The sequence below is a fragment of the Xiphophorus hellerii genome, chromosome 2 (assembly GCF_003331165.1).
Source record: "Xiphophorus hellerii strain 12219 chromosome 2, Xiphophorus_hellerii-4.1, whole genome shotgun sequence".
NCBI classification, from domain to species: Eukaryota; Metazoa; Chordata; class Actinopteri; order Cyprinodontiformes; family Poeciliidae; genus Xiphophorus; species Xiphophorus hellerii.
In genome coordinates this window covers 7,616,868-7,629,131 of record NC_045673.1, presented here as the reverse complement: position 1 = coordinate 7,629,131, position 12,264 = coordinate 7,616,868, and the positions used below count along the sequence as shown (strand labels likewise).

Below are 12,264 nucleotides of genomic sequence, written 5' to 3'. Positions count from 1 at the left end.
CAACGTCACAGCGCCACACAGAGGTAGAACCAAAGAACAGCATATTATTTAGCCGTCATGTTTTGTTGCAACTTCAAACAACGTAGCAACATGTTCCATAAAAAACATTTTATGTTGCTATCTTCAGAGATAAATAATTAGGAATGCAGTCATTTTTCTAGTTAATTGCAGCCATTTGGGGTTTTGAGAAAAGAAAAATCCATTTTTCCAATTGAGAATGCGTGATGCAGAGGTGAGTAGGAGCTAGCTACTTTTACTGTTATATTTACGATTTAGGGGGGGGAAAATAAAAAAAAGTACTATATCGTACGTTTCACTTTTAATTATTATAAGTATTGCTATTCTTACTTTAGTTACATTCCTGGATAATTCTACCCACTTCGAGTAACTTCAATGAATGGAGGCGAAGCTTGTTTAAACCAAGACTAACCTGGTTTACGTAAAAATTAGACTTCCTGTTTGTACACAAGCTTTGTTATTTTCTTTCTGCTGGACCATTTAGAGTGCAAGAAGACACATTAAACACTATTGTCATTGGAAGTTCTTTTCTCTGTTTTAATATGTTTTATTAAAGGGCCCACAAAAAAATAATTATTTTGCAGAAGCACTGTCACAAATCTCAACCGTCTTACCTTACAGAAGGTTTTCTTCACAATCATGAAATACTACACACTGCCTATGTGAGGTCCAGTATTCTAGGTGTTTTTGCCTTTACAGACTTAATTTAATCACTTTAAGTAATTTATTAATTTAATTATTTTATTGTTAGAGAAAGATAAATACTAGATACATTAAATTTTCTATATCATTTCCTATCTAAAAAAACTCAGGGTTTTCCTAAGTGTTATCTCTATCATAGTTAGTTAAATATTTTGTCAAATAAACTTATATTTATACCAGTTTAAATTGTGAACAGTTTGCATTGACTCATTTCAGTCAAAGGTACCAAACTCTGCTTCAATAATGCAATTACAAATTCTATTTTTTTTATGACCTCTGGTCCCAAAATAGAATGAAAAGATAGATTTTCATACATTTTGCAGCAATATAAATGACAGATTTGTAATTAGCAAGTGGTCAAAAGCTTAAAACTACTTCTTAGGCAAGTCACTGGCTATGTTAATAGTTGGCACCTTTTGTTCACAACTGCTTTTTTATTTACTGGAAGGAAGAAAAAAAATCTGGATATATATTTTGTCTCTTTATTTAGTGAAAAACCCTCTCTACAGTCTGAAAATATGGTGCAAGTTAATAAATGGGAATCGTTCAGAAACATGAAAGAGACCTTGCAAAACAGTTACCAAACAGAATAACTGTAATTAAGTATGGTAATTTTAGTTAGTTTCATTTAAGTATTTAAGTAAATTTTATAAGTGCCCCAAGGAGAAAATACTTTTATGAATGTATAAAGTAAAAATATTTAATTCTCCCTCCACATGTTATGATCATGCAGTTTAAACAAATTATCACAAACTGAATAGTAATAATGACCAACTGAAAAACAGACAACTAAAATGCTGTTATTGTAATAGACTTCAAAAACTATTGCATTGTACTAAGGAATAAACATTTAGCATAGTAAAAAACACTCAGATCATTGATGAATTAGAAATTTATTGAGTCAAAGACAGAAGTTTGAAACAGCAGATACAGCAATTTACTATTAATCAAAAGATGAATATATATTCAAAGCTATTTCACCCTAAAGAAAATTTCCATATAAGCACGTGCTTTTAAAAATATTTTGGATCAGTTCGATCTACAGAGCTGCGTATTTCAAAGCATGAAAGCACCCATAGTGTTTGTAAATAAGTATTAATCTGTTTCCCCTAAAGAGTTAAAATTTCCATTGTTGGCCTTAATCGTGTGTCCCATCAACGTTTGTCCCACTCTTTACATTTAGCAGGTTGGCAGCCACACTTTGCAATTGAAATGTATGCCTGTTTAATTTTGCTGCCATCTGAACACTTCATCTCCACCTCTTTCTTGCTGGTAGCAATCTCTCGACAGCAGGTACAAGAATGCATGAGACTGTTGGCCTCCACTGAGTACCTGTAAATAAAGACAGAGACATCCATGTCAACATATAATTTTTTAGTAGATTCTGCTGCATACGCTTTAGTTAAATGATTTACAAATCTTACATAGATGAGGATGATTCACAGGATCCCCCACAGGATGTGAGCTCCACCGGCTCAACTGACTCGCAGTTCTTTACGTACAGTTTGGTAGTGTTCTTGTGAAGCTCACAGTTGTAGCGAGGTGTACCTGTGAACCACAAATAATTAGTTTTAGAAACACACACTTGCAGGGAAAACATAATGGACAATAAAAAAAAATCTAAGTTTATCATTTTTGTTTCTTGTCTAAAAATGTTCTACTTTTTTAGGCTTCTACGCTGTTTGACAAAATTCTAAGTATTTACATCCTCATTATCCTCAATTGACACATTCTATTGCAGAAAGCTAAGGGAATAAGTAATTTATAGCCTAAAAGTAGTTTAAAATTAAAACCAAAAATGTATTTATAGTTGTGAAAGATGTAAATGGAGGCTGACATTTTTGTAAACTAACATCTTTTGAAATATTATGTAGTATTTTGCAAGTTCATAACCCGATACTTACAGGTTCTGCAGCATCCATTCATGTCACTTGTTTCTGTTCCCTGAAATGCATAAAAAAAATTACACGTGTGACTGTGATCACTGATGTCACACTTCTGTGTTGGAAGTGTGCAGTGCCTAATTTTTGTTAAAGTATAATGTTGACCCGCCTCACATGCCTGAACTCATTTTATTGCTATTACTGTTTTACAGATTAAAGTAGTCATTTTTTAAGCATCTATTAAGCCAACTTATCGTAAAGCAAAAAAATTTTATTTATAAAAATGTTATATACTATATTATCATCTTAGACCAAAACACACATCAACTTTCTTTAAGGCACTTAATACTCACTGGAACACAGTTGTCCGGGTCAAATGCAGGACATGTAGTTTGGTTTCTGAAAACCATGAATTCATCTTTCACCTTCTGGCAATCATATTGGGTGCAGTTGTCGTTTGGTGGTGAAAACGATTCTGACGGCTGTGAACATGCGTAGAAGAGCAGGGTTAGTGTAGTCACAATGTGACTTAGAACTGAGATGAAGGTTGCAAGCTGTTAAGCATTTTTTTGTATGTTTGTATTGTACTTTAATCACCTTAAGAATTACTGGCGAGTTCAAACCAGGGACGTCAAAAATACAGTGTGTCTGTTTACATGATCCGCAGCATTCTCCAGGCTGATCCACATGCATGTAACCCTATCAAAAATGTACAGTTTAATAAGTTTCTAATTGGAAATAATTTAGTCTATGTAATTTTAACAACTTCTAGCTCTAGTAAAGGAATGCTATCTGGCAATAAGATATAAAATAACATCCATTCTACTGCAACACTAACATGATTCAAAATTTATTGAACTGGATAGTTGTAGTATTTTGTCAGAAATTGTATCGGGAATAATCATCTAAATTAAAGAGTATGATTTGAAATAACTAAGAAATGTTGAGCCATTATAAACGTGTTACCATTAGTACCAAAACCAAACTGATGCACATAGTCATACTTAGAGCATCAACTTTTAATATTTAGAAAATAAATTTGTAAGTTACTTATCTGATCTTATGAGTAACATTTTCTATAATGTAAAATATTTCTATCCAATATACAACTTATCTGGCATTAAGATCATCTAATTACCTTTTTACAAATGATGTTACACTGTATTTGCTGACACTCTATGGTGTTCAGCTTAGTCTTTGGATCTTGTTTGTTTGTGCAGAGGCAGTGTTCACATGGGTTCTTGGAAAAGTTTGCACCTGGCTGTGGGAAACACAATGAAAAGTATTTATACATACAAGGTACGACATATTAAAACAGCAAAAAACAGTTCTTACCTTGTACACTGTATCATTGTAGACGCATACACCTTTTGGTTCTACATGAGACAGTAAAAGGGATTATGTTGATATTAAGATTAGTTTTTGCATTTGAAAAACTGCTGGGTTGTTTCACGAGAGGAAGTGAACATGGGAAAAGGTAATGATGGAAAGCTGAATTAAACAGTGTGAGGTATTTACAGTAATTGACGAGTTGAAATCGGAAGTAGTCAATAGAAAGATGATTTTTTATACTTTTTTGGGAAATAATCATTATTATTATCAGTAATAAATAATGATGAGTAGTTATAGTAAGAAACGTACCACAGGTGAAGACCGGGCAGCAGCTTTCATTGGAAACTTTGACATTTAACTCAAAGCCAAGTTCACACTTTTGTGTTGGTGATGAACAGCGTTTTTTATCACACTCTGTTGGTAAACATGGTGTATATCAGTTAGTTAATTTAGATTATTTTTGCTAAAACATGTTATATGTCATAAATGCAGTTGTACTAATTGAAATTGCTTACCACATGTCAGTTCCTGGCAGCAGTTAACTGTTTGGTTTACCAACACCTCGCCATCCTCTGTGCACTTTATTGGTTTTTGTGTCGGGCAAACTAGAGGCTCACACTTAACACTCAGAGAACTTTTGTCACAATTGCATTGCTGGCAGCCACTTTTCCATGTGTCACCAATCTGTTAATATTATGAAAAAAATATATGTTACAGCAACAGACAAACTGATAGAAAAAAGACAATGTATGAGAATATACCTGTTTAGGTTCACCAGCAGGTCCAGTGCAACCTTAATAAACAATAAAAATGGTTTAATTGGACATTAAACAAAAATACATTGTTCATTGTTCTGGCAAAGAACAAAAACTATTCTCACAGGATGAGACACAGGTGTCAGAGCCTGAACCAAACAACATCGTCCCCACAGGGCAGAAACATCCCTCCACTAATCCATTGCAAGTAGCTTCTTCTCCTGCACACTGCTGTTTGAGCTTATTATTGAATCTGAATGTAAAACAAATGACAGTTAAAATTCAGCTTCCAACTTGTGAAGAACAATGGAATCACAATGCAGCACAGTACATTCAAGTAAACATTAGGAAATATCCCAAATAAACAATAAATATTTCCAAGGAATCTTACTTCAATGTTACCACTTTCACTTGACACCATGTTGCTTTAAACACTTTGTCAAACATTATAAATACACCAGGAACAATAGCAATCACAGAGATGATACTTTATGTTACATAACTAACTTTCAGAAAACTGCTCTGTTTTACAGTATAACTGCTAACTATAAACTGTGTTTGGGACCACAGTTACGTTTCAATTTAATATCGCTTGGTGATATAACAAATTGGTTGGCATAACAATAGATAAACTGACTTTGAAAATTTATTATTTCAACATGTAGTTTGTTTTTGATCCTTTCAGGGGGATATGTGTGGTTTCAGATATGAAGGAAGCCAGATTTAGCTCTATCACAGGCTGGTAGTACTGTTTAAATGACCTACAAGACATCGTCTATGTTGAGCTTTTCTCTGGTTTTGACTGATTACAGGACACTTCAGAAACCAAATTACACCACTCCTGGTGCCACCTAATACATTGTGGGAGCAATTCTAGACTTGGAAACTGCATAGCGAATGATTATCGATTGATTAGATAGTTTCTTCAATGTTCTTGAGTTTTTTTCTTAATGAGCAATTTGAAAATATTTAACCTGTAGGTGATACTTTATTCTCAAATATTTTTTGTAGGTGTTGATAAAAAACTGTTGGCAGCCACGATGGATAGAAAGTTTCTTGTCAATGTGAGGTTGAGCATGGTTTGAAGCAAAAGTGTATTTGAGAATTCACTGGTCAGTATTTGTACATTTTGATTGTGATAAAAGACAAGTAAATTTGTTAGAAAGGTTTGTTAGCTTGCATAGTCAATGTTAGGCAGACAGACATCCTAAAATGCAAAAAATGTCTTCATTGTTGTTTGTCAGTTTTCAATTATAAACTGCAAAAGCAGTGTCCTTACCCTGCATTGCAGGTTTCAACAATACTTGGCCCACAGGCCTTGTATACTTTATTTGCTGGACATTTGTAGCCTGCAACAAAAAGAAGTATATTGCATTAACAATAACATGCATGGAAAATTCCATTTGAGAGGAAATTACTTTCTACAGAAGCAAAGCCGTCTTACCACACTCTCCTTTAGTCAGGTTTCTCCAGTCTATACACTCAGATGCCTCAGCACACATCATGGCATATGCCGCCAGACTGGTGCAGCCCACGGTGGAGTTTGGCATTTGGCAAACGTCAAATTTACAAGCTTCATAATATGAATTGGGCGCAATTTTTTTGTGACAGTTCTTGAACATCCTTATTGTAAAAATGAACATAAAACAAGTTAAATTAGGTTTACAGAAAAATGTTTTCACATGTTCAACTTATTTTGTAAATTCTCACTCGTGGTTTATGATTTCACAGAGGGCAGGTTTGCATGGCGGTTTCGGTGGCCCTGTTATTGGAGGAGGTCGAGTAGGCACAGACTCACAGTATGGTTTATTTTTATCCTTTACATGCCAGTTATATGCCATCTCAGAGCATAATGGATGAATTTCACCATTTGGTAACCTGCAGTCATTTTTCTTGTTATTGTCGCAGTAGCCTTGTTAAAAAGAAGAAACATCCATAGGAAATAGATTACGAACTCACAAATAGAAAAGGTTTCTAACATTCCTAATGTGAATGTTCATGCTATTTATTTGAAGTGTAATCTTGGTATTCAAGACTCTATCCCTTCTTTCATTCTTACATTTTTAGCTCTGGCAGATTAGTTTGTTCTTCAGTTGAATAGTACAGGATGTATGTCACATTAAAGGTGTTGAAATGGTTCATAATGGACCATTGTTTTTAAAACATGAGAACTGGCAGGGGTGAGGAGACTTTTGTATCGACTGCATGTTGGCTGTTTTCCTCATCATGGTATTGTGCAGCGAGGGTTTTCCCTCTAGTTATTTCTTGCATAAAGCTATAAATTAAAGTTTTCTTTGGGAGATGTAGTGATTTCAACTAAAAGTATTTATCCTATTGTTAACAAAATGCTATTATAAATGTTTTTACTAAACAGTGCCATTATATTTTTCTACCTACTAAGATAAGAATCACCATTTATTTTTAGCTTGTCACAAGTTATAGGGTTGCTTACCACACTGTCCTTCTGTGTTGCTGTGGAAAAGTGAAAATGGCAAGTCAATACTGAACAGAAGCCCAGTGAATGAAACAGTGGCATCTATCGCTGGGATTTTAAGAACCATCTGAATTCCTGCGCTTGTAATAATGAAGTCCTTATTTGAGTAGGTTGGAGTCACTTTCGTTCCATTAACATATATCTAAACATGAATGACAGGTGAAAAAAAGCATGATTACATTTATGTAATACAAACATATTTGGAGAAGGTTAGAGATAGCCATACGTACCAAATTCGGAGTTTTTGAGGTTCTATTCTGTGTAAGAGTTACTTCATAGTTTTTGTAATATATAATCAAAGCTTTGGGGCACGTCACAGTTCCAGAAGGCATCACAATTTTCATTGTCAATAAGAATTTTTAAATTGTATTTGGGAATTATCTCTTTGACCAAGACGTATGTGCAGTTGTGCTGGAAACTGTAATATTGGCCATCAAATGTATTGTAATGGGGATCTCCCCAGCCTGTACAAAGACCTGAAAACAGTATATTAACATTAAATTGTGTTTAATCACAAAAATATTGCATGTAGCTATCTGTAGCTGTGTGAAATTTTTTCATCAAACTCACATTTGCACTCGTACTGAAAACAGCAGCCTCCTTCATCAAAAACCTTAATAGGTTCAAAACCGTTGTCACAAACTGGTTATGGGTGCTGATTTACATGGTACATGTTCTGTGACCTCTTTTCCTTTCTCACAGGTGCTTTTGGTGCATTTGTCTGAACTCCAGGATTCTCCATCCTGTAAAAGAAATACTTTCAGCAATATACAAGCACTGTCTTTATATTTAAACTCTCTACTGGCATATATTCAAATTGTAGAATACAAATACCCAAAATTGTATTGGCTTTAATTTGAATGCTTGTTTACACTTTTTTTAACAGTTGGTCGTGGTGGTCAAGCCATTAAAGGCAATGTAATCTAACCAAAAGAAGAGATTGTAAACAAGCAAATATATTTTTTGCTTGCTTCAGTATATGTAGTGAGCTTTTTGCCAACATTTGCCAACAAGCACAAGCAAATAATTAATTTTACAGATCTTCTCAGCTGCTTCACATTAAACTGCCTTGAGTGATAAGTCTTTTTTTTTAAATCAACACTATTTTTAATATGGACAGTGTATAAGGTTGGTTACCTTTCTCGGTGGTGTAAGAAATGGGCAGTCTATCTTAGCAGGTGTTGATGTGCCAATGTGTGTTGTAGTTCCAGCTTTCTTTGTGGTAGCTGGAGGTCTTGGTGGAGTTGTTGGGTGACACGGTCTGGCATGCTTTTCAACACTACAGTTCAAACTGCAGTAGGCAGTGAAACAATAGACTCCATCAGTCTTGTTGTACATGAAGCTACCTAATTTACAGTAAAAAGAAAAGTTTGAGATAAAATTAATAAATTATGTCAGAAAAAAATGGAAATTGTTGATACGTTATTTTCTTAATAGAACAGAATAGAATATTTCATAAACAGTTCAACACTGCCCTCATCAAGCAAAAATGAGCATCATTTGCCATCTGAATTTATTCTGCTAATAAATACAGGAGTAAAACCAGGTTAAAATTTCTGTACAGTGGCAGTTTCTCATATGGGTGACATGGGCAACCGCCTAGAGTGGCATTTTGTGGGGGCGGCATGAACCTCCCCTGTTCCCATCCTCCAATACCTACCCCCCTTTACAATTATTCCCCTTCCCCTCTGCTCTCAGAACCACAGGATCTGAGTGTCACCAGGGCCTTATTACAATACGAGTATCTGTTAATTAAATTTGATATATAAATAGATATCAAGTACAGCAACAACGAATTATGAAAAAAGTACAAAGCTTACCAGGTGAGAAAGCCTGATTCATGTAATTGCAAGAGCACAATGTTGTTCTGCCAGTGCTTTCTGGTTTTGTGGTTTCTCCAGTGATGATGGTGCTAGATTTTTCTACAATTCCTGAGGTTGGAGTTTCTACGTAACGTGTTGTAGATGTTTCAATGACAATTGGAGTTGTGGTTCTCTCAGTCTCTATTGTTGAGGTCTCTTTGTAATGTGTTGTGGAGACTGTTTCTGTAATTATGTTTGTAGTTTCAGATGTTTGAGTGCCAGTAGTTGTAGTTTCTGTATGAGGTGTTGTAGGTTTTGATGTAATTATTGGTGTGGATTTTTCAGTCTCTATTGTTGGGGTAGTTGTTTCTACATTGAATTGTTGTTGTGGAGACTGTTCCTGTAATTATGTTTGTAGTTTCAGATGTTTGAGTGCCAGTAGTTGTAGTTTCTGTATGAGGTGTTGTAGGTTTTGATGTAATTATTGGTGTGGATTTTTCAGTCTCTATTGTTGGGGTAGTTGTTTCTGCAGGAATTGTTGTTGTGGAGACTGTTCCTGTAATTATGTTTGTAGTTTCAGATGTTTGAGTGCCAGTAGTTGTAGTTTCTGTATGAGGTGTTGTAGGTTTTGATGTAATTATTGGTGTGGATTTTTCAGTCTCTATTGTTGGGGTAGTTGTTTCTACTTGAATTGTTGTTGTGGAGACTGTTCCTGTAATTATGTTTGTAGTTTCAGATGTTTGAGTGCCAGTAGTTGTAGTTTCTGTATGAGGTGTTGTAGGTTTTGATGTAATTATTGGTGTGGATTTTTCAGTCTCTATTGTTGGGGTAGTTGTTTCTGCAGGAATTGTTGTTGTGGAGACTGTTCCTGTAATTATGTTTGTAGTTTCAGATGTTTGAGTGCCAGTAGTTGTAGTTTCTGTATGAGGTGTTGTAGGTTTTGATGTAATTATTGGTGTGGATTTTTCAGTCTCTATTGTTGGGGTAGTTGTTTCTACATGAATTGTTGTTGTGGAGACTGTTCCTGTAATTATGTTTGTAGTTTCAGATGTTTGAGTGCCAGTAGTTGTAGTTTCTGTATGAGGTGTTGTAGGTTTTGATGTAATTATTGGTGTGGATTTTTCAGTCTCTATTGTTGGGGTAGTTGTTTCTGCAGGAATTGTTGTTGTGGAGACTGTTCCTGTAATTATGTTTGTAGTTTCAGATGTTTGAGTGCCAGTAGTTGTAGTTTCTGTATGAGGTGTTGTAGGTTTTGATGTAATTATTGGTGTGGATTTTTCAGTCTCTATTGTTGGGGTAGTTGTTTCTACATGAATTGTTGTTGTGGAGACTGTTCCTGTAATTATGTTTGTAGTTTCAGATGTTTGAGTGCCAGTAGTTGTAGTTTCTATATGAGGTGTTGTAGGTTTTGATGTAATTATTGGTGTGGATTTTTCAGTCTCTATTGTTGGGGTAGTTGTTTCTACATGAATTGTTGTTGTGGAGACTGTTCCTGTAATTATGTTTGTAGTTTCAGATGTTTGAGTGCCAGTAGTTGTAGTTTCTGTATGAGGTGTTGTAGGTTTTGATGTAATTATTGGTGTGGATTTTTCAGTCTCTATTGTTGGGGTAGTTGTTTCTGCAGGAATTGTTGTTGTGGAGAATATTTCTGTAATTATGTTTGTAGTTTCAGATGTTTGAGTGCCAGTAGTTGTAGTTTCTGTATGAGGTGTTGTAGGTTTTGATGTAATTATTGGTGTGGATTTTTCAGTCTGTATTGTTGGGGTAGTTGTTTCTACATGAATTGTTGTTGTGGAGACTGTTCCTGTAATTATGTTTGTAGTTTCAGATGTTTGAGTGCCAGTAGTTGTAGTTTCTGTATGAGGTGTTGTAGGTTTTGATGTAATTATTGGTGTGGATTTTTCAGTCTCTATTGTTGGGGTAGTTGTTTCTACATGAATTGTTGTTGTGGAGACTGTTCCTGTAATTATGTTTGTAGTTTCAGATGTTTGAGTGCCAGTAGTTGTAGTTTCTGTATGAGGTGTTGTAGGTTTTGATGTAATTATTGGTGTGGATTTTTCAGTCTCTATTGTTGGGGTAGTTGTTTCTACATGAATTGTTGTTGTGGAGACTGTTCCTGTAATTATGTTTGTAGTTTCAGATGTTTGAGTGCCAGTAGTTGTAGTTTCTGTATGAGGTGTTGTAGGTTTTGATGTTATTATTGGTGTGGATTTTTCAGTCTCTATTGTTGGGGTAGTTGTTTCTACATGAATTGTTGTTGTGGAGACTGTTCCTGTAATTATGTTTGTAGTTTCAGATGTTTGAGTGCCAGTAGTTGTAGTTTCTATATGAGGTGTTGTAGGTTTTGATGTAATTATTGGTGTGGATTTTTCAGTCTGTATTGTTGGGGTAGTTGTTTCTACATGAATTGTTGTTGTGGAGACTGTTCCTGTAATTATGTTTGTAGTTTCAGATGTTTGAGTGCCAGTAGTTGTAGTTTCTGTATGAGGTGTTGTAGGTTTTGATGTAATTATTGGTGTGGATTTTTCAGTCTCTATTGTTGGGGTAGTTGTTTCTACATGAATTGTTGTTGTGGAGACTGTTCCTGTAATTATGTTTGTAGTTTCAGATGTTTGAGTGCCAGTAGTTGTAGTTTCTGTATGAGGTGTTGTAGGTTTTGATGTAATTATTTTTGTGGATTTTTCAGTCTCTATTGTTGGGGTAGTTGTTTCTACATGAATTGTTGTTGTGGAGACTGTTCCTGTAATTATGTTTGTAGTTTCAGATGTTTGAGTGCCAGTAGTTGTAGTTTCTGTATGAGGTGTTGTAGGTTTTGATGTAATTTTTGGTGTGGATTTTTCAGTCTCTATTGTTGGGGTAGTTGTTTCTGCAGGAATTGTTGTTGTGGTTTTTATGCCCGTAATTATATGTGCTGTACTTGGTTTTTCAGTGCTGTGGGTTCCAGTTACTAAATGAGGTGTTGTGGATGTCTCTTTAAACATTGTTGTGGTTCTCTCAGTCTCTATTGTTGAGGTAGGAGTCTCTTTGTAATGTGTTGTGGGGACTGTTTCTGTAATTATGTTTGTAGTTTCAGGTGTTTGAGTGCCAGTAGTTGTAGTTTCTGTATGAGGTGTAGTAGGTTTTGGTGTAATTATTGGTGTGGATTTTTCAGTCTCTATTGTTGGGGTAGTTGTTTCTGCATGAATTGTTGTTGTGGAGACTGTTTCTGTAATTATGTTTGTAGTTTCAGATGTTTGAGTGCCAGTAGTTGTAGTTTCTATATGAGGTGTTGTAGGTTT

General features: G+C 35.0%; 1 protein-coding gene and 1 long non-coding RNA gene across 2 annotated transcripts; one reads left to right on the top strand and one right to left on the bottom strand.

Moving 5' to 3' along the window:
* Positions 1 to 1,594: 1,594 nt before the first annotated feature.
* On the bottom strand, positions 1,595 to 9,331 carry LOC116732116 (intestinal mucin-like protein). The gene is given in 21 exon segments (XM_032582092.1): positions 1,595 to 2,052; positions 2,145 to 2,268; positions 2,625 to 2,664; positions 2,957 to 3,085; positions 3,201 to 3,302; positions 3,742 to 3,864; positions 3,939 to 3,979; positions 4,245 to 4,349; positions 4,451 to 4,619; positions 4,697 to 4,728; positions 4,816 to 4,943; positions 5,970 to 6,039; positions 6,135 to 6,313; positions 6,401 to 6,602; positions 7,143 to 7,326; positions 7,415 to 7,513; positions 7,515 to 7,660; positions 7,755 to 7,830; positions 7,832 to 7,927; positions 8,322 to 8,530; positions 9,005 to 9,331. Coding segments are annotated over 21 exon segments (2,454 nt in total). The 5' UTR covers positions 9,027 to 9,331; the 3' UTR covers positions 1,595 to 1,874.
* Positions 9,332 to 11,817: 2,486 nt separating this feature from the next.
* On the top strand, positions 11,818 to 12,240 carry LOC116732119 (uncharacterized). The gene is made up of 2 exons (XR_004341712.1): positions 11,818 to 11,872; positions 12,102 to 12,240. It is a non-coding gene; the product is annotated as an uncharacterized LOC116732119 (long non-coding RNA).
* Positions 12,241 to 12,264: the final 24 nt, after the last annotated feature.